Below are 21,771 nucleotides of genomic sequence, written 5' to 3'. Positions count from 1 at the left end.
CTGGATAACAACTGTTACGGTAAGTAACATTGCTTTTGCGGCTACAGGACCGGGCCTGTTCTGTTATCGGTCGGTTGGGGAAGCGCCACAAAGGTAAGGGGCAGGGAGGGAGAAAGGGAGGAAAGGTGGAGTGGAGAAGAAAAGGCGCTTAAGGGAAATGGGTAAAACTGATGTGAGAGAAGGACGCTGAAAGCACTGGGGAAGACAAAGGGGTGGAGAAGGACGCTGAAAGGACATGGGGAAGACAGAGGGGGGGAGAAGGTCGCTGAAAGGACATGGGGAAGACAAAGGGGTGGAGAAGGACGCTGAAAGGACATGGGGAGGACGGGGGGGAGAAGGACGCTGAAAGGACAGGGGGGAGAAGGACACTGAAAGCACATGTGGAAGACAGAGGAGGGAGAAGAATGCTGACAGGACATGGTGAAGATGGGGGGGAGAAGGACGCTGATAGGAAATGGGGAGAGTGGGGAGAAGGACGCTGATAGGAAAGAAGACAGAGATGCCAGAATATGGGGGGAGCGAAGGGAAGAAGATGGGTGCCAGACCAATTTGGAAGAGGGGAGAAAGGGAGAGGCACAGTAACAGAGCAAATGGAAGATGCAGAGAGAAGAGAGACAGTGGATGGAAGGAATTGAATGAGAACATGAGGAAAGCAGAAATCAGGCAACAAAGGTAGGAAAAAAATTTTTTTTTTTTGCTTCAGGATGAAGTAGTATATTAGTTGTGCTGATAAAAATTTATAAACATTAGAGGCTCTGGTAGAAACCCGTTTACAAAGTATGTATTCTTCCCAATTAATATTTCCAAATTAATAAAGTCTTTTTGCTTATTTTTAAATGGGTTTCTACCAGAGCCTTTAATTCAGTAGCATATTTAACTGAAATAACTATTTCTGAAGTTTATAGGGACGGGCGGGGTCGTAGGGGATTCCTGGCGGGGACGGAAGGGATTCCTCGCGGGGACAGGTGGGGACGGAGGGATTCCTCGAGGGGACGGGTGGGGACGGGTGGGAGTCCTCACGGGGATGGGTGGGGACGGGTGGGACTTTTGCGGGGACAGGTGAGGACGGGTGGGATTTCTGTCCCCGCAAAAGCTCCACCCGTCCCCACCCATCCCCGTGAGGACTCCCAACCATCCCCACCCATCCCCGCAAGGAATCCCTCCGTCCCCGTGAGGAATCCCTTTCGTCCCTGTGAGGAATCCCCTGCGTCCCCACCCGTCCCCGCGAGGAATCCCGCGCAACTCTCTAGTATAGAACAGAACTCCATCTGCACTAAGCCTTTTTCTTTCAGTTCCAGGCTGTCTTTCAAAACGAGACAAAAACAAACCAACAATGACTAAAAAAATGTTAATGCCTAGGTGTAAGGTTACTTGAATACCCTTTTTCTGTTAAAGGAAGCCTTTTAGCTAGGGAGACACAGGCGTGAGGATTCACATTCTTACTTGTTAACAGAAAATGAAGATACCTGTTGCAGGTGTTCTCCGAGGAAAGCAAGATATGAATCCTCACAACCCTCTCACTTCTCCAAGAAAATGTGTTCCTTTAGCTACTAATAGATTGAAGAGATCCCATACAACAACAGCAGGCAGGGGTTGGGCGTGTTTGTGTAGTAAGTCAGCCCAAAGGTTTCTAGAAAGAATTGCTGTACTGTTTCCCACAGTAGGCACTGTTGGTGATATTACCTATGTGTGATGATTCAAATCCTGCTATCCTTGGAAAAAAATCATCTTCAGGTAAGTAATTTTTAAGAGAAAGGGGTCATGGTGTGAAGCCGAAGGTTAGCTATCCAGTGAAGATAGTGGAGTGTATCAGAAATGAAGAAAGCATGGAACAAACATGGGGGATGTGAACATGGTATCTATAATGTTGCAGTGGTAAGAGAAAATAGGCAGATTGAAGGGGTGTCGTGTCTATAATCTTAATCTTACCAGGAATAAAAACTTTATGAAAGCATCATATTAAGGTGTAATTTCTAACTTTGCCCATTTTGGTGTTTTTCTCTTTTCCTTGGTATTTGTTCTTCAGATTCAAGGTGCCATCATCATGTCCTCTTTGATAGAAGTGATCATTGGTTTCCTTGGGCTACCAGGAGCTCTACTTAAATATATTGGCCCACTGACAATTACACCTACAGTATCTCTGATTGGACTTTCTGGTTTCCAGGCAGCTGGAGAAAGGGCAGGCAAGCACTGGGGCATAGCAATGCTGTAAGTATTCCAAGATTTACAAAATAGAACAGACTTTGTTACTTTACTGATGTTTAAGCATGGATTTGAAGCAGTACCAATCATTATAAGGTATTAGGGGAGTGTGTGGTGCAGTGGTTAGAGCCACAGCCTCAGCACCCTGAGGTTGTGGGTTCAAATCCCAAACTGCTCCTGACTCTGGGCAAGTCACTTTATCCCCCATTGCATCAGGTATATTAGATAAATTGTGAGCCCACCAGGCCAGGGAAAAATGCTTGAGTACCGGAATGTAAACCACTTAGACTATAAGTGGTACATAAATACTTAAATAAATAAATAAATAATGCGGCATTTCAAATTGTTCTCAACTTTCTCCAAGGACAAGCAGGCATTATATTTTCACATGTGGGTGACGTCACCAATGCAACCTAGCATGGACAGTCAAAAAATGTACTGCCACACCAACTCTGCCCATTCTGTGCACGTGCTGGTTCCTTCCCGCCTGACATTGAGTTGAAGGGTTTCTTTTTGTTTTCTGCGGAGCTGAGAAGCTGTGACTTAGAGACTCTTAAGTGCGTCAAATTTATAATCTTTTTTGTGCTTTTCTGGTTTTTTTTCTACCGTGTTTCCATGAAAATAAGACACCATGAAAATAAGCCCTAGCATGATTTTCAGAGTAGGTCTTAATATAAACCCTACCCCCGAAAATAAGCCCTAGTCGTAGGCAGCCACGCTCCCCCCCCCTCCATCGTGCAGCCAAACTGCCAAAACCTGCTGACCCTCCATCCTCCCCTCCCAACCAATCCCCGCCGACCGCGACCATAAATACCTTCCGGCAGAGGAGCATCGGGCCAGCAGCACTCACAGGCTGCTTTGCGGCCTTCTCGCTGGAGCCGTCTGTGTACTGATGACATCATCAGTAATGCAGCACACAGAAGGCCCCAGTGAGAAGGCCGCAAAGCAGCATGTGAGTGCTGCTGGCCTGACTCTCCTCTGCCAGAAGTTATTCATGGTCGCAGTTGAGAAGGGCGGCGGTTGCTCAAGGGTTCTGCACGAAGGATGGAAGCTGGGCAAAGGGTTCTGCACAAGGGATGGGAGGATGGAAGCTGGGCAAGGGTTCTGCTGCACAGGGGGATGGGAGGGATGGGATAGAAAGATGCTGTAGAGGGAAGGCACAAGGGGATGGGTGAGAGGGGAGGAAAGATGTTGGGGGAAAAGGAAAGAGGAAGAATTGGAGTGAAGGAGAGGAAGGGAGAGATGATCATGTACATGAAAAAAAAAATAAGCCCTACCCGAAAATAAGACCTAGTGCTTTTTTTTGGGCCCCAAATGAATATAAGACACTGTCTTATTTTAGGGGAAACACGGTACTTAGTTTTATTTTTCTTTAGTACCCCTAATGTTTGGTTAAAAAAATTTTTCCCACGAAATTCGCATTTCGAGACTTCGGACTCTTTTCTTCTACTACTATTACTATTTATTATTTCTATAGCGCTACCAGATGCATGCAGCGCTGCACATTAAACACTCAGGAACAGAGGTCTGCATGGGAACGGAGATCGCTGGAATCCCGCAGGGATCGCCTCGAGGTCAACGGGACTCCCACTGGGGACTCCTTCCAGACCCACGAGACTCCCACAAGGACCCCTCCCAGGCCCACGGGACTCCCATGGGGATGGACCTGGTGTTCTTATCCTGAGGCCTACCTAATTTCTGGTCTGGGTCTGGCACCGCTTTGAGCTCCCGACAAATCAGCAGCAACAGTCTTTGTCATGTGCTGACCTCACTGCCTACGTGACAGAGACTGTTGCTGCTGATTCGTCAGGAGGTGTCACGTGCAGGTGTTGCACTTTGCCTGCCGCAAACCTGGAGGGAGGAAAAGAAATGTAACAGGAGAGATGAGAGTGGTGAGAGAAAAAGAAATGGACATGGAGTGGAGGGAGGGTGAGATGGTGCATGAGAGAGCATATTAGTTGTGAGTGGGATTGGAGGAGGGAAGGAAGGAAAATTATTGGGGTGGGAAGGAGGGATGTCACACTCGAGGGAAGTTGCACTTGAGGGAAGGGGCGTGGAGAGAGAGAGAAAGCATGTAGGAGGCAGAAAGTTTGGACTCATGGAGAGAAAGAAGTAGAGATGTTGGATGGGGAGGGCAGCAAGAAGGGAAGGAGAGATGTCACATTCAGGGGAAGAGGGAGAGGGCAGAGATGGACTCATGGAGGGAGAGAGAGATTGGTTGGAGGAGGGAATTTAGTCCGAAGGAGAGGAAGCATGCAGGAGGCAGAGAGAAAGAAATGTTGAACTGGTGGAGGGAAAGGAGGGAGAAATATTGGACCGGGAAAGGGGCCAGAAAGTAGGAAGGGAGAAGAGAAGTTGAAATGCAGAAGGGAGAAATGTTACACTTTGGGGGGGGGAGGGAGGAGAGATTTCTTATATGTATCCAATACCAACTTCCAGTCTCTTATCGACTAGACTCTTAGGCTTACACCAGTTTCTTTCTGCTTTCCACACTTTTCTTTTCAATATTCTAAGATCAGAATCAAACCAAGGGGAGAGAAAATTTCTTCCTTTAGACTTGCACAGTCTTGTAGCAGATCTGGCCCCACACTCCACCTTCTGCCAGCGATAGCAAGTTAAATGCTGTCATATTTGGCTGAACCACCACACTAGAGCCTGCTTCCTCTGGTATCTCAATTCCTTCTTTCTGGAGCACAGCTCATTCTTCCCATAGAAAAGAGATCCTTATATGTACTCCATTTATTGTAATGAGTAACCAAATGGAAAAGTCCATCTATATTCTATAGTGTATTTTTGCATGAGTCAAGGCATGGATCACCTCTTTGAAGGCCTGTCTCTTCTGCAGTGTACTAGCAGCCAAATCTTGGCATAGTTCCAATCTATGCCCCCACCTAATGACCATTCCCAATTCTCTGGCCCTCCTCAGCATGGTTCTTAGAGGGCAAAGCTTTGCAGGCAAACCACCACATCCTAAGGTCTATCAGCAAGATGAGGGTGTCATCCTGAAGAAGCTATTTTGTTAGCCTAGTAATTGCTTCATGAGCATCTTGATATGTATCCATGTCTGGTATTCCCCGCACCCACAAATTATTTCTATTGGTGCAGTTTTTCAGGTCCTCTATTTTTTCCAACATAATATGAAATTCAACCCTCACGTCTTCCAAGCCTCTCTGTGTACCAGACATACCTTCCTCCCAAGTCTCCATTCTAGTTTCCACATTATCTACTCAGGTGCCATTACAGCTAGGTCTGTTTTCAAATTCTTCAAGGCTTAATGTACTTGAATGGCTACCACTGAAATCTCAGACTTCATTTCCGAAATCCATTTCCTCATGTCTGTCTTCATGGGCATTTCTGTCTCCTCCCCAAATACTCAAGTGAGCTCCAAGATCTCCAATGTTGGGCCTCCTGACATTGGCTGTCTGCTTGCTTTCTCTGCCTGTGCCATATGGCACTCAGCTTAACTGTTTCTCACCGGCATGGAACACAATTTTATCAGCATTAGCCTTTTTTTTGTCCCCACTGAAAAAGCTCCAAATCAGCTACTTTCCACAGGATTATGGATCAAACTCGCCCACATTAGAGGATGACATGGGGATACATTTTTCCCTGTCTCTGCGGGAACACATTTTCCCTCCCTGTCTCTGTCTCATTCCTGCAAGCTCTGTCCTCATCTGCACAAGTCTCAAACACTTTAAAATCATAAGTGTTCGAGGCTTGTGCAGTTAAGGCAGGGCTTATAGGAATGGGACAGGGACAAAACTTGTGGGGACGGGGAAAAATTTGTCCCCATGTCATTCTCTAACCCATGGGGAAATTGAGTTCTTGTGGGGATGGGGGAAAATTTGTCCCCGTGTCATTCTCTAACCCACATCTGACAGATAGTCGGGGAGTTTCTCTGGCTTAGATTGGAGCTCCATGTTTAAGCTTCCATCTTCTCCAGTGACATCACTTCCTCTCCTTCTGAATACAATTCTTTGACTGTTTTTGCAGCATTATGTCAGGCCAACTTCCTTCAAAAATCATAAGGCAGGTCAGGAGCATTCCTGTACCACCTGGTAGCCGTTCTGGAAGTCCATGATTTATCTTTAACCAAGGATGGAACTCAGGAGTCCCTGGGGCCTGAAATAACCTAGCTTATCAAGTTATGATATCCCTGGGGATCCGCAGGTCTTGAAAGGACAACTCAGAAGTCCTGCCTTAATTATTGTGTGATCCAGAAGCCCAGACTCGAGTAGATTGCACTGAAGAATTGATCCAGTATCTTGCAATTTAGAAAACCCAACAACTTTATTAGGAAATAATGTACTACTTTTCTCTTTCCTTTTCTTTAACTTGGCATTTTATTTTTTTTTTATTAAGGATAACAAAGCAAACAGACAAAAAGAAAGATTAGGAATAGGACAATATCCTATAAAATGGTACACAGAACAATCAACTATAGAGGCATACCTTTTTTCTTTCTTTCTGCCTCAATCTTGAAAGGATCTAATTCACAAGAAACATGATCTTGCAGTACAGATTTTTTTTTCTCCTTGTGTAACCACCTCCACATATGCTTTAAATGTGAGGTTCTTCAGTTTAGTAGTTTACAAAATATGATTATAAGATGATGCCTTCATGTTCTGTATCCTGAGGTGACAATCTATTGAATGCTCTTCCTTTACCATCAGCATCTGACCAGGACTCAAGTTAGTATTGCCGCTAAGTCTCAGAATATACTGTATACCATTCTCTTCCCTTCCTTTCAGAGCCCAGAATGGATGGCATGTTTTTGGTTACATTAAGACCATGTCTATAAAAGCAGTAATAATAAAATTATACACATTGAATGTATGAGGGGATGCTGAAAAGTTCTCAGCCCAACCAACTTCTAAATTCTGAGCATTATTTTGCTACTGTAACTGAAGAGTGTTATTTTATTTTGCAAAATGCAAATTTGCAGAATTGTAATGCTATGTCTTGACATTGTTTCAGATCACTGATTGAACCATGTCAATGAAAAGTGTGGAATTTTCAATTGCGGAACTCCAAGCTGTCATGAGGTTCTTGTTCCTACAGAAGAAAACTCCAAAGGAAATCCATGAACATATGTTGCAAACATTGAGAGACAATTGTCCATCATACTTCACAGTGAAGAACTGGTGTACAAACTTTCAGCATGGAGATTTTGAGACTGAAGTTGCAGCAAAGTCTGGGAGGCCTCAAACGGTGTCAACTCCTGAAATTGTTGACCATGTCCATGACCTGACTTTGGCAGATTGACAAATATTGCCTCTTGAAAAAAAATTTGTATTGACTATTGTCTTGGACAGAAGGAAATATAGTAAGGAAGAGTAAGCATGTCACAGGGGGTGTTCATAGAATGTAATGAAATTTTACTGTAAAGAATGTATAAATGAATGATTGTTTTTCTATATTATAAAATTTAATAAATTAAAATATAATAATAAAATTAAAATACAGTAACTTTATTTATGGGATTATATTAACTACTTGAAGTGAAATGAAATTATATTTACCCTAAATTTTATTTGTAATCAGGAGGAATTAAGATAGTGGCAGCCTGAAGTTGACGGTCTTACCAGCGGTCCAGGAGAGTTTTTTTCTTTTACAAGCGTAATGTTTTATTCAAAACGGAAGGACAGTGTCCGTTCTGAGTCCGCTGCAGTTCGGACATCTACTCCCATCCAAAGGTCTATACTGGACTTTACCGCTGCTTCTCTTGGTCCTGGAACTCCAGGTGGAAAGCTCGGGCTATCTCCAGCCGGAAGAGCGACTGGAGACTTCGAGCAGGAGGTGTCTCTCTTTCCCCCCCTCCCCTCCGGAGCCTGTTCCACCCTCACACCCTGCTCAGGAACTCACGGTCCTGTCAGAGGTTCCCTTTGCGGAAGTTAGCACTGGGGAGATCCCTTGTCAGGGGCTTGGACCTGCGAGGATTGAAGGGCAGCAGGGAGCAGTGCGAGCCAGCATTGAAGCTGGCTCTGAAACAACAAAGTCGGAGGTGGTCACCCTCGAGAAGATTTGGAAGTCTCTCTAGCGGTTAAACACCCAGGTAGCCAGATCTTCACATGAAATAACTACACTTGTAAGTACTGTAGACGCTCTGGGGAAATCCTTGGAAAAAGTTAAAGAAGATTTTTCAACAGAAATAAAAGATGTTAAGGACAATGTGGTAAATATTCAAACTGTAACTAATAATTCGATAAAGGAACGAACAATTCTGAGTAAAAAAATAGAACAAATGGAAAATTATAACCGAAGATTGAACATATGCCTGTTGAACTTTCCGAAGGCCTTGGGGGTTACACCTATTGAAATGTGGAAAAGGTATTTAACTGATATAGTAAAGTTTTCCCCAGAACATTTTCCTCCACTTAATAGAATTTATTATTTGCCTAAAAAGAAAATTGCAACCATACCAGGCACAAAGGAATTGGTGTCAACAGATGCTCTCAATGTTACACAACTATTAGAATCCACTATTTCTGAATCCACAGAGAGAGCCACACTATTCATCTCTTTTGTTTTTGAACAAGATATGAATGCAATTATGAGAGTGTATTTTCGAAATCCTCAACTAGTGTTCTTAGGAAAGAAAATATGGATGTTTCCCGACATCACGAGAACAACGCAGGAGTGAAGAAAATTATTCCTAGCTATGAGAGTAGAGACTTTAACCCTTGGAGCAACATTCCTATTAGCATACCCATATCAAGGAGTTAAATATGTCTATTATACACCAGGTCAGTTACGAGCTTTTTTGGACTTGAAAGGTTTGGCTACTAGGAATGTTTAAAATAAGGTAGGAAAGAGGGGGGTCAATAGCTGTTAAACCTTTCATTTATTGATATACAATGGAACCTTGGTTTACGAGTATAATTCGTTCCAGAAGCATGCTCATAAACCAAAATACTCGTATATCAAAGCGAGTTTCCCCATAGGAACTAAGGGAAACTCGCTTGATTCGTTCCCACCCACCCCCACCCCCCAAGGCCAGCAGCACTGCTCTACCCCCCCCCAAGAACCGGCATTGCTCCCTCCGCTCATGAAGGCCCCCCGCTCGTGTCGCCCCCCCCGCGTGATCCACTATTCCCCCACTCGTGGCACCCCCCCCTCGATCCGGCATCCCCCATTCACGTCGCACTCCCCCACCCCTGCCACAATCCGGCATCCCCAAGGCACCTACCCACCCACCCGATCACATTCCTTACCCCCATTTGGCACTGGCACCAACACACAGGACATGCCGGTGCCGGTGCCTGAAGATCTGCCTTCTTCTTTGTGCTAGGCCTTGAGCATCTGCGCATTCTCAAGGCCTTCGGGTTCACGTTCTCCGAGATTCTCAGAGATCCGAGAATCTTGGAGAGAACGGGAACCCGAAGGCCTTGAGCATGTGCAGATGCTCAAGGCCCAGCACAAAGAAGAAGGCAGATCTTTGGGTACCGGCATGTCCTGTGCATTGGTGCCGGTGCTGGTGCCAAATTTGGGTAAGGAATGTGATCGGGTGGATGGGGGGGTGCCTGGGGGGTGCCGGATTGCGGGGGAGGGGGGGGCGCTCGAAAATCGAGGCACGCTTGGATTCCGAGGTGCTGATTTTGCGAACGTTTTGCTCGTCTTGCAAAACTTTCGCAAACCAGTGCACTCGTAAACCGAGGTACCACTGTATTCCTAAATATTGTATCTCTTTAATTCATTCAATTCTCCTCCCCCATTTGAGTTGGTAGTCTAAGGAAGATTGAATATATTACTACTAGCAGTTAACACGAGTATTCTTTAATTTGTTTTCTTTCTGTTTTACTTGTACAAGAAGAATGTTCTTGTGGATTATATAAAAAATTTCAATAAATATAAAGATTAAAAAAAAAATTATATTTGTAATTACTAAAACAATTGCCAAGACACTACAGCTACCCAGGGAAAGTGTTGGGTGTTTAATCCACGAGAAGCTGGGTATGCAGAAGCTGTCATCCAAATAGGTGCCCAAATGTTTGAATGCTGATGAGAAACTATGTTGAGTGCACCCTTCCAAATTGATTTTGCAGCATTTTCAGCGAGCTGGTGCCAACGTTTTGGAACGACTAGTTACTGTTGATGAAACATGTTTATTCCACTATGATCCTGAGATAAAACAGCAGTCCATTCAATGACGGCACTCAGATTCTCCAAGGCCAAGGAAATTCAAGACCAAAAAGTTAACAGGAAAGGTCATGGCCAAAGTGTTTTGGGATCAGGATGGTGTTGTAATGACTGATTATCTTCCAAGGGGCCAAACAGTTAATGCAGAATATTACTGTAACTTGCTGTGCCAATTAAAGGAGGAATTGAAAGAAAAAAGGAGAGGGAAGCTAAACTAAACTAAGCCTTAGGTTTATATACCGCATCTTCTCCACTGAAGTGGAGCTCGACACGGTTTACAGAGTTTAAAAAATATGGGAAGAGAGAAGAGAATGAGTTTACAAAGCATAAAAAGAGGGGATGTAATCAGGAGAAGAGATTATTATATGCTAGAGAAAAGCCAGGTTTTCAGTTGTTTTCGGAATAGTTGGAGGGAGTCCAGGTTCCGCAGCGGGACAGTGAGGTCGTTCCAGAAGCCGGTGATTTTGGAGAGGAGGGATCTACCCAGTTTACCTGCGTGGAGGATGCCGTGTAGAGAGGGGAAGGATAGTTTATGTCTGTGGGCAGATCTGGTGGTAGTTGGTGTCGGGGCGAGGAAGGATAGAGGGATTAGGGGCGGAAGGATTTCGTGAATGATCTTGAAAGCCAGGCAGGAGCATTTGAAATGAATTCTGGAAAGTACTGGGAGCCAGTGAAGATTGGTAAGTAGAGGGGAGACGTGGTCATATTTGCGTTTGGCAAAAATCAGCTTAGCCGCAGTGTTCTGGATAAGCTGGAGTCTCTGTTTGCATGATCATGCACCTGCTCACATGGCTGGCAATACAATGGATGTTTTGAAGAAGTTGGGGGTTCAGTGCATAGACCATCCTCCCTACTCTCCACTTCTTGCTCCATCTGATTATTTTCTGTTTCCAAGCCTTAAAGAGTTTGAAAGGGTGACGATTTTCGAGTGCTTCAGAGGTGATTGCAGCAATGGAGCAGTATTTCAGTGACTAGACAGCAGAGTATTTTTTGTAAAGGTTACAGAAACTTCAAACACAATGTATCAAGTGTGTTAAACTTATGAGTGAATATGTGGAACAATTGTAAGTTTCAAAGCTCCATGTCATTCCCTTCTTGGTTGGGCTGAGAAATTTTCAGCACCCCCTTGTAGTTATTTAATAAATCAATCTCAGTATTATAAGACTGCAAAAACTAAAATTAGAGTTTTGTCCTTTTTGGGCCTAGGAAGATGTTTTGGTGTGATGTCTAATGTTTAATGTTACTGCATATCTGCTGATAGTTGTGCAATATCATTTATAGCTTAACAGTGCTGTGTGTGCCAAGTTGCTTACGTATTTATAGTATGTTTTTCATGCACAGAAGCTTTATGGATGTAAAATGGCTTTTATAATATTTACCCTAGAGATTAATCACCTACATGTGTAGGTGTGCTGAGGGGTGGAACACTGGTGGACTTGTCTACCTAGCCTTGTGTAAATCTTTAACACCTATTCCCAAGCAGGCTTCATTACAGGAGCAGTTTCTGCCACTTGCAGCTGATGTTTTATAAAGACACACACACTTATGCCTTTATAAAACAAGGCTTGTAATAGGCGCATACTTGACCTTCACATATAGGTGGCCTGTTACATTTCACTTATTTAAGTTGTATTTGCTGATTTACTTTTTAAAAAAAATTTCACCGTTAATGGTTTGAGTTCTAGCATAAGAACCATATATATTTTTACCAATAAATATCTATGTACTAAAATATTCTCCCCTAGCAGTTTTGGGGGGCATTTTTTTTGCTTTAATTTATCTTCTTTTTTTTGCTTCTTTTCTAGGACTATCTTCCTGGTATTGTTGTTTTCCCAATATGCCCGCAACGTTAAGTTTCCTTTACCCATTTATAAATCCAAAAAAGGCTGGACAGCTTATAGATTACAACTGTTCAAAATGTTTCCAGTAAGTAATGCTTGATATTTCTCTCAGCAACTAAAGAGAGGCAGCAGTAGCAGTTTGGTGGCTTTTTTGTGGGGAGATTGGGGGAGGGAAGGGAGGATGCATTTTGAAAAAGGTAAACTAAGTTTTGCACCACTTTAGAATGGCGATTGAACAAAACAAAGATGACACCAATGTCTGTAGCTGAAACTGAGAAGCAGGACCAATTCTCAGATCGTTTGATTACTGATTTTGGGCAAGCCCCTTTATCATCTGAGGTTTTTGTCTTAAGCATTTAAATAACTATTTCTTATCCTAACTTTTCAGTTGATCATGGAGCTTGTGTACTCCACAACACCCCACAAAAACTGAGTTAGACAGAGTAAGTGCAAGTAGACTGCATTTATTGCAAACAGAAGAAAGCTGCTCAGACATGTTGGTCACTGCAACTCCTAGTAGGCAGATGTTCACATCACATGAGCTGTCCTGGATTACCTTCAATACCCTCCCTGCAGAGGGCTCTGCAGACTTGGTGGTGGCAATGCTGGTGCTGTGATAAAACAACCAACCGTGGATGTGGATGTTTTAAAAGATTATTTTTATTCGCTCTTCACAATAAAAATACAAATAAAAGTCTGAATTAATGATACACTTATGATTGTCCTGATGGACCCTACACGGTTCGTATTTCGACAAAACCGCCTTCCACAGGGGTCCGGATGATGTAGGGCACAAATATAAAAATGTGAGCAAAACAATGTATATATCTTTGAGCATAAAACCTGAAAATGGCTTGAAATGAGCAGAGTGGTGCGTAAAATCGCACTTTTATTTGTATTTTTATTGTGAAGAGCGAATAAAAATCATCTTTCAGAACATCCACATCCACAGTCTGTTGTATTTATCTTTGGATTGTCTTTGGGTCTCCCTTTTTTTTTTAATGCTGGTGCTGTGCCATACTGTTCTGTGAATTTCTAGTACCTGTTGGTTATTACTGATACCACAGTACAGAGCAGATAGTCCTCGATAATGCCTTACTGCCACTTTTAACATAATAAAGGTACATTTTAAATTGTCTTTTATGCAAAGTGCCTATGAATGCTTTACAAATCCATGGGTTATACGTACAATTGAAGCCTCGATGATTGGTGCAACTTCTCAGGAGTTTCAAACTTGTGCTAATTCATTTTCTTACCTTTTTCTGGCTCTTACCATGAGACCAGTATAAATACAGATACATAAAAAACTGTAAAATCACTTTCATAATGTGACAGAGCAAAATAATAATTAGCACCCACAAGGAGTAATGTTGAAGGGAAAGAGAAAACACTGAGGCGCAGATTCTCAAAAGTTTAACACCGTTGCTAAACTTTTCTAATGGTTTAGCTTGCATGCATTTTAGCGGCAGATTATCAAAATGGCTTATCTCTGTTTTTAGCGAGGTTTCTAGCAGTCTCCGACACTGACATGAAAATTAGCACTTCGGTGGATTCTTTAAAATTACCGAGCCATTCTCCATGATTTTTATTCGCTATTGATTTTTATTGGCTATTGGTGACAAAAATCAGCAACTGGTACAGTGACAGCACTATTTAAAACCCCGGCATAGAAGTGCTGGAGACGGCTAGAAAAGCTGTTTTGAGAAGCGGCTGTCCCCAGCAGCAGGAGAGATGCCCATTTTCTCCTATTGCCACACAACATCCCCCCATCCCGAAGCTGGAGAGATGCCCACTCTTTTACGCTACCAAGCAACCCTTCCCCCCCCAAGCAGCGAGAGAGATGCCCACTCTCTCCTCCTGACAAGTGAACCCCCCCATCAACATCAGGAGAGATGGCCATTCTCTCCCACTGCCACACAACACTCCCCTCCCCTGCAGCGAGAGAGATGCCCATTCTTTCCCGCTGCATCACAACACCCCCTGCCTCCGACCCCTCTCCCCGTACCTTTAATTAGATGACTGTCCCCTTCCCCCGTACCTTTAATTAGATGCCCATTCTCTCCTGCTGACAAACGAACACCACCCTTCCCGCTAACAAGTGAACACCTCCCTCCCCAGCAACAAGAGAGATGCCCATTCTCTCCCACTAGCCTCTGACCCCTCTCCCCTTTAATTAGATGGTTGACCAGAGGGATGCCTAGTCGCTCCGGCCAGCTGGCCCACCTCTTCCAAAATGGGCCTTCCCTGCCCCGACGCATCCTGTGATGCACTGTGAGCATAGGACGGACCTTATACAACCTGAGCCAATCAGAGCCCTAGGTCCCTCCCTGGATGCACTGGGAAAGGGCCTAAAGCTCTGATTGGTCTGGACACCCCATAGGAGTGGCCTTAGACATCCGGGGCAATCAGAGCCTTAGCCCTCTTCCTAGTGCATCCCAGGATGTACTGGGGAGGGGAAGGCCCATTTTGGAAAGGCAGGCCAGCAGGCTGGAGGGAGTAGGCATCCCTCCGGTCAACCATCTAATTAAAGGTACAGGGAGAGGAGTCGGAGGCTGAGGGGGTGGTGTGATGCAGCAGGAGAGAATGGGCATCTCTCCCGCTGCTCGGGTGGTGGTGTTCGCTTGTCAGCGAGAGTGAATTGGCATCTCTCCTGCTGCATGGGGGGAGTGTCACTTGTCAGTGGGAGAGAGTGGGCTTCTCTCCTGCTGGGGAGGGGGGTTGCTTGTCAGCAGGAGAGAGTGGTCGTCTCTCCTGGTGTAGGGGGGTGGTGGTGTTGGTTGGCAGCAGGAGAGATTGAACATCTCTCCTTAGTTGTGTTCTAGTTTTGATGATGTTTTTGCATTTTTTCTTCACCTATGCATCAGCGATGGGCACATGTAAATTTAGCGAGTCTTTGCTTTTCTTCTAACCTAATTTACGTGAGCGTTTTTTGGAGAATGACTCACTTTTTAAAATTTGCTACCAGAACAGCTGTGATAGCAGCCTGTCATTTTTTAACGTGTTTTTTGAAGAATCTAAGCCTGATTCTTTTCTTTCACCAGCTGGGAATAGATTATATATGGAGAGAAGAGGTGCATTAGCAAAAGAGAGGGTACTGAGTAAACAGGAAACATTTTACATGAGCTGCGCTAAACAAAGGCAATTTTGAAATAGGATGAGAGAGAGCCAGTAGAGATTCACAAACTTTGGAACGAGTGGTGAATCAAGAAGTGGAATTTAGGTCAGGTAGGAAGTTTTGAGAGAGAGAAGACCCATAATGAATCCATGGCATTTCCCTATTTTACCAATTGAGCTCTGAGGTTACTGTAGTGTAAACCATATTAAAAGGAAGGAAATGGACCCTCTTCCACTTTTCTTAAATTCATAAAATGTTTCCAGGAAAATAATCAACAGAGTAGTTTGCTTATGTCTTCATTTTGTAATTAAACTACCTGGGCTTGCTGCCTGAACGGTGAAACCTAGGAACTCCCATCACAGCCATTTCTGTGAGCAAATTTATCTTGTTCAGTTGTGATTAAGAGAAGTCTGCTGTTATATTGTAGATTGAGAATTGTGCATGTACTTCAGTCAACTTAAAATATTTTTAATTTTTTGAGAAAGCATACATATACAGACCAAGTCTATCATAGAAAGTTTCCCTGTCTTATTTTGTGTGTATGGGGGGTGGGGGCATAAGGGAAAGGCTGGGAGTTCTTTCTAGCAACATTCAGAAAAGCAGGGTTTTGATTTACCACTATGTAGGGATTTTTCCCCCTATTTTATTAGACTCCCTCCTATTGATCTCAGTCTGGTGACTCCATTGATGGTCTTGAAGCCAGGAGCCATGCAGCAGGGCTCCTTCTGGAGTTCTGTATGGTGACCTCCAAATTGGGCTATAAGGGGGGCTAACAATGATCGTGATTCTCTTTCCTTTGGGAGCTATGATGCTACCTCCACAACATCCTCAGCAGACCCAGGGAGTGGAAAACCTGGTCTGGGAACCTTCTGCATAGACAATCTATAGTTTTGTGTTCACTGCCTTTGATTTTAACATCTCATATAAGCATCTGCATAGATTATTATATATAAACATATTTTGTGGCTTGGGGGGGGGGTTGCTGATTCCCAACTTAACTGTAAGTTAGCTTGTACTTTTCCTTTTGTCTTCCCACACCATGTAGTACTATTGTTGCCATCTCATTTCTACCATTGTGATAGCTGTGTGCCAGAGAGAGAGAGAAAGGCAGAGGGCACATGGGTGTGTGTCAGAGAGAGAGAGACAAAAAAAGCAGAAGGCACATGGGTGTGTGTCAGTGAGAAAGAGAAAGGCAGAGAGCACACAGGGTGTGTGTCAGAAGGGCAGAGGGCACACGGGGGGTGTCATATAAGAGCAGAGGGCACATGTGATGCAATTCCCCACCCCCATCCCCGAGTTTGATTTCTTGAGTGGATTTCTTTTTCGAAACTCATCGGTGCCAGATACAGAAAGAAATATAGTTGGGACCCATACTGAGCTGAACTTCCACTCTTAAGTCTGATCTTTCTACTCACAGAGTGTATTGAAATCTCTTTTGGGGCTAGCAGCTTTTGTAACTCTCTCCTGTCTTTGCTTTATTTTTATTTTATTTTTTTTGTAACCACAGATCATTATAGCAATTCTTGTCTCCTGGCTGCTGTGCTTCATCTTTACTGTGACAGATGTTTTCCCTCCTGACAGCACCAAGTACGGTTTTTACGCTCGCACAGATGCCAGGCAGGGGGTTCTCTCTGTAGCACCTTGGTTCAAGGTTCCTTACCCATGTAAGTACATATTTAATTTTTGTCTTCTTTTCCCAGTCCCGGAACGAACTTTTGTGGAAAAAGAAATCTGTAACATGCTAGATTGCTGATATTGCAGTTATCTTTCTATTTAATTCATAAACAAAATCTTGATGCTGAGTGGAATGTCCTTAAGTTTGTGACTGAGTAAACCAGCTCTTCTGCCAGGGCCAGCAGTGATTATGAAAGCTCCTTCAGTCGATATATTATTAACTTTCTAACATCATGATTTTTCAACCCCCTCCCCTCCAACCCTTTCACATGATTTATAGAGCAGAGTTACAAGAGTAGCTGTGCATCTATCTCCACTTTTCTCAACTGAGCTTGCACTTTCACATTCTCTACTTCTCCAACTGTTCTGCACCCTATCTACTCTAACTCCTTTTGGACCTTCCTCTTGCACCCCATATTGGCTGTGGCCAGTGCAAAAAGGCCATGACTTTGGACAATGAAGCTCAGTGCCTTCAACTTCAGGTGGGTTGCAGGATCCTGAGAAATCAAACTGTACACACAGGGGATCCAGCCTTAGTTCTGTAGATATGACAACATAGTTTGACTGCATTTTCAGTACTGGAATGAAGTTGTGCAGTAGAGGAATTTCACTCTGCCAATGTTTTGCTGAGGAAGTGCAAGTTGAGTTTTGTCTATTGTAGTTGGACAGGCTTCATCCCATTTGGAACCCTCCCAGTTCTCTGTTGCCATGCTAATGTATATGGTAGTGATTTTGTGTCTGCCTGCTAGTTACCACTTGTGATGTTTGTCTTAGACAGATGACAAACCAAGCATTAAGGAATATAAAATATGTAGGAGGATTTAAGAAAATAAGAATTGTTATTATCCCAGGACAAGCAGGCAGCATATTCTCTACATGTGGGTGACGTCATCCACGGAGCCCCGTCGTGGACAGCTTTTCAAGCAAACTTGATTGAAGATTTCAAGTTTGCTGGTACTGTACCACGCATGTGTGTGCCTTCCTGCTCCACTAGAGAGCACATCCCCTCCTCGTGGTCTTCAGTTCTTAGTTTTCCGCGGAGCCAGAAAGCCCTGTCTTTTTTATCTCTCCGTACTAAGTGCCTTTCTTGCACCGTGGCTTCTTTGTTTTCCTTCGAGAGTCTCTGTGCGGTTTTGTTTTCTTGTTTGTTGTCGAGTTCTCTTGTTTTTTTCTTTCGGTTTGGCGCCAGGGGCTCCCAGTTGCCGTGGCCGTGGCCTGTTCTTACTTTTGTCCCGGCCTCTCACCGGGTTTAAAAAGTGCTCGCAGTGTGGTCGGCTGCTTTCCTTTACCGACACGCACCGCTGGTGTATCTTGTGACTGGGGGGCTTATCATCCGACGGACTCTTGTCCCAGGTGCGTGACTTTTCAGTCCTGGGTCCTTCGCCGTCGTCGGGCCCGCATGGCGGAGCTTTTTGCAGTGGAGCCGGACCTCGCTTCAGCCCTGGTCTCAGCCTTGACGTCGGCCTCGGCCCCATCCAAGTTGCCCTCGGTCTCGAAGGGATCGGCGTCCTCGACCTTGAAGAACTCGGCTCCGGGTAAGTCTCCTCTTCCTCCTTCAGGGCCAGCAAAGTCTCCTCTTCCTCCTTCAGGGCCAGCACTAGTAAAGAAGCCACACTCAGAGTCTCTGGCTGTCCAGGCGGCGAGTGGGGTCTCGCCGGCCTCGACGAGACCATCCAATCAGTCCAAGCATGCTTCCACCACTCGGGAATACTCATCTTCGAGGTCGCCTTCGGTGGAATGCACTGCTGCAACTGACAGGCCTAATATGGTCTCGGTGCCGATGATCCAGGAAATGCTCAAAGCTCTTATTTCCTCGGAGCTCTCCTCAGCCCTGGCTCGCATGGCCCCTGCCTCGACCTCGCAGGTGGATCAGCCTGAGCATCGTGTCGCAGACCGCCGGGGCAAGGTGCGTCGGTCTCGACCCCTTTTCTCCTCGGATTCTTCGCCTCTTCCTTCAAGGCGTTTCTCGCCCTCGGGGCACCCGAGGTCGAGCCGCCGGTCTCGGCATCCCTTGACCTCGTCTCGACTGGTGTCAAAGTAGCCCCGGGACTCTTCCCCGAGGTGGGGGTCGGTCTCCGGGCCCGCACATGGCCGGATCTCTCCGGGTCTCAGACTTGACTTTGTCCAATCCCCGGTTGTTGAGATCTCCTTCCCGGTCTGGGGCTCCGCGCCAGGAAGTTCCGGTTTTGAGGGATTCTCCCTCCTCTTCCCAAGGCTTGTCGCCTCGGCGGCATAAGGCCTTGGCGCCTCGGACCCCCAGGTCCTCCCCTCCAGGGACCTCTCGGTGGCGGCTATCCTCGACCCCGGCCCGTTCTCCTAGCAGGGTTTCCTTGGCTTCGGGGCATATGGATACGGATAGGCTGCCTCACTATTCTAGGGAGGCGTCGCCCTCCTTTTCTGCTGCTGTGCGATCGCGCTCGACTACCCCCCTTGAGGGTCAGTCTGACAGCAGACCCTCTTCCTTCACTCGGTTCGTTCAGGACATGGGAAAGGCACTCCATCTTGACCTCCAGTCGGACTCTAAGTACACCAAGGAGGTTTTGGAGGAGCTGGATCTTCCCGGTCCTCCTAGAGAGTCCTTGTGGCTCCCTTTGAACCCTGTCTTGCGGCAGACCTTTTTCCGCAATTTGGAGACCTCTTATGCGGTTCCGGCCATCCCTTCCAAAATGGAGTCTCGGTACCGGACTGTCCCCTTTCCAGGGTTTGAGAAGGCTCAGCTTTCCCACCAGTCTTTGATGGTGGAATCCTCTCTGAGGAAGTCTCACCCTTCCAAGGTGTCCGCTGCGGTTCCGCCGGGCAGGGAAGGGTGGACTATGGACAAGTTTGGCCGACGCCTATATCAGAACTCGATGATGGCGAACAAGGTCTTGAACTATAACTTTACATTCACATCCTAACTCAAGTTCTTGGTCAAATCCTTGTCTGCCTTTCAGGATGACTTGCCCGTCCAGCGCCGTGGGGAGTTTCGGCGGCTGGTGGATGTTCTTTCGCAGCTGAGACTTTACATGTTTCACGCGGCTTATGATGCCTTCAAACTTTCCTCTAGGGTCTCCACCTTTGCAGTAGCCATGCGCCGCTTGGCATGGCTCCGCATTGTCGATATGGACCTCAATCTTCAGGACCACTTAGCTAACCTTCCCTGTTTGGGGAAAGAGCTCTTTGATGACTATCAAGGCTGCCACCAAATGCCTCTCGGAGCACGAGCGTTCTTTTACCTCCCTGGTTCGGGCCAAGCCAAAGCCCACCCCTCCCAAGGCCTATCGGATGCCTCCCAGGCAGTATCCGCAGAAGTCTACGCAGGCCTTTTCCAGGCCTCCCCCTCGGCGCCAGCAGCAGCAGAGAGCTCCCTCTAAGCCTCAGGCCCCTGCAGCGGCTAAGCCGGCGCTTTCCTTTTGACGGTCTGGGCGGGAGGGGGCTGCCCCCCTCTGCCTGGGACCTGTCCCTTCCCATCGGGGGCCTTCTTCTATCACAGCTGGGAGCTGATCACCTTGGACTTTTGGGTCCTCTCAATCATTAGAGAGGGTTATTCCCTGAACTTCCGGGTGTTGCCGCCGGACAGACCCCCCAGGAGAGTTTCTTTCCAATCAGACGCAGCTTCCTTTGCTCCTCTTCGAGGCTCAGGCTCTTCTCTGCCTTCGGGTGGTAGAGGAGGTCCACCCGGGTCAGCGGGGCTCGGGGTTTTACTCCCGGTAATTTCTGGTTCCCAAGAAGACTGGGACCTCCGTCCCATCTTGGACCTTCGGAAGCTGAACCAGTTCCTCGTTTGGGAGAAGTTCAGGATGCTTTTGCTTCCTATCTTGTATCCCTTCATGGATGAGGGGGACTGGTTATGTTCCCTGGATCTGAAAGAGGCTTACACTCACGTCCCTATACATCCGGCCTATCGCAGGTTCCTCCGGTTTCAGGTGGGGGACTTACATCTGCAATACTAGGTGCTCCCTTTCGGTCTTGCTTCGTCCCCACGGGTTTTCATGAAGTGTCTCGTGGTGGTGGCAGCGGCCTTGCGGTCGCAGGGCCTTCAGGTTTTCCCGTACCTCGACGACTGGCTTATAAAGGCCCCGTCGAGGGAGGGGGTTATTTCAGCGACCCGTCAGACTATTATTTTCTTTCAGTGTCGGGGGTTCGAGGTGAACTTCCCGAAGTCCCAGCTTTGCCCCTCTCAATCTCTGCAGTTCATCAGGGCCGTACTGGACACGGTTCGCCTCCGCTCGTTTTTGACTCAGCCTCATGCGGCTGAGTCGGCAGGTTTCCCTGAGGTCTTCGGTCTCGGCCAAGCAGATGATGATCCTCTTGGGACACATGGCCTCCACCGTTCATGTCACACCCTTTGGCAGATTGCATCTTCGGGTCCCTCAGTGGACTCTGGCGTCTCAGTGGCGGCAGGATCAGGATCCCACTTCTCAGCACGTTGTGGTGACTCCCTCTTTGAAACGCTCGCTCCGTTGGTGGACCAACTCTTCCAATCTTTCCAGCGGGTTGCTCTTTCTCGTTCCTCCGCATCGGAAGATCCTGACGACGGACTCCTCGGCGTACGCCTGGGGGAGCTCACCTCGATGGTCTTCAGGCTCATGGTCTCTGGTCAGCAGAGAACCGTCGCTGCCACATCAATCTGTTGGAGCTCCAGGCCATTTATCTCACAGTGGTGGCTTTCCGTCATCTGCTGCAGGATCAGGTCATCCTGGTGTGCACTGACAATCAGGTGGCGATGTATTACGTCAACAAGCAAGGGGGAACGGGTTCTCTGTCCCTTTGCAGGGAAGCTCTGCGTCTTTGGCAGTGGGCGTTACGCCACAACATCTT

General features: G+C 46.2%; 1 protein-coding gene across 2 annotated transcripts in view; it reads left to right on the top strand.

The window, feature by feature from the left end:
* The window catches only part of SLC23A2 (solute carrier family 23 member 2), a 257,086-nt gene that overhangs the window by 172,128 nt on the left and 63,187 nt on the right, over positions 1 to 21,771 (top strand). For both annotated transcript variants that reach the window (XM_033949751.1, XM_033949752.1), the window contains 3 exons: positions 2,027 to 2,208; positions 12,147 to 12,267; positions 16,805 to 16,961. In XM_033949751.1, coding sequence (XP_033805642.1) covers positions 2,027 to 2,208; positions 12,147 to 12,267; positions 16,805 to 16,961 — 460 coding nt within the window. The remainder of the gene's footprint in view (positions 1 to 2,026; positions 2,209 to 12,146; positions 12,268 to 16,804; positions 16,962 to 21,771) is intronic.

The sequence above is a fragment of the Geotrypetes seraphini genome, chromosome 6 (assembly GCF_902459505.1).
Source record: "Geotrypetes seraphini chromosome 6, aGeoSer1.1, whole genome shotgun sequence".
Lineage (NCBI taxonomy): Eukaryota > Metazoa > Chordata > Amphibia > Gymnophiona > Dermophiidae > Geotrypetes > Geotrypetes seraphini.
The sequence above is the reverse complement of the archived record's forward strand: the minus strand, read 5'-3'. Positions and strand labels throughout refer to the sequence as shown.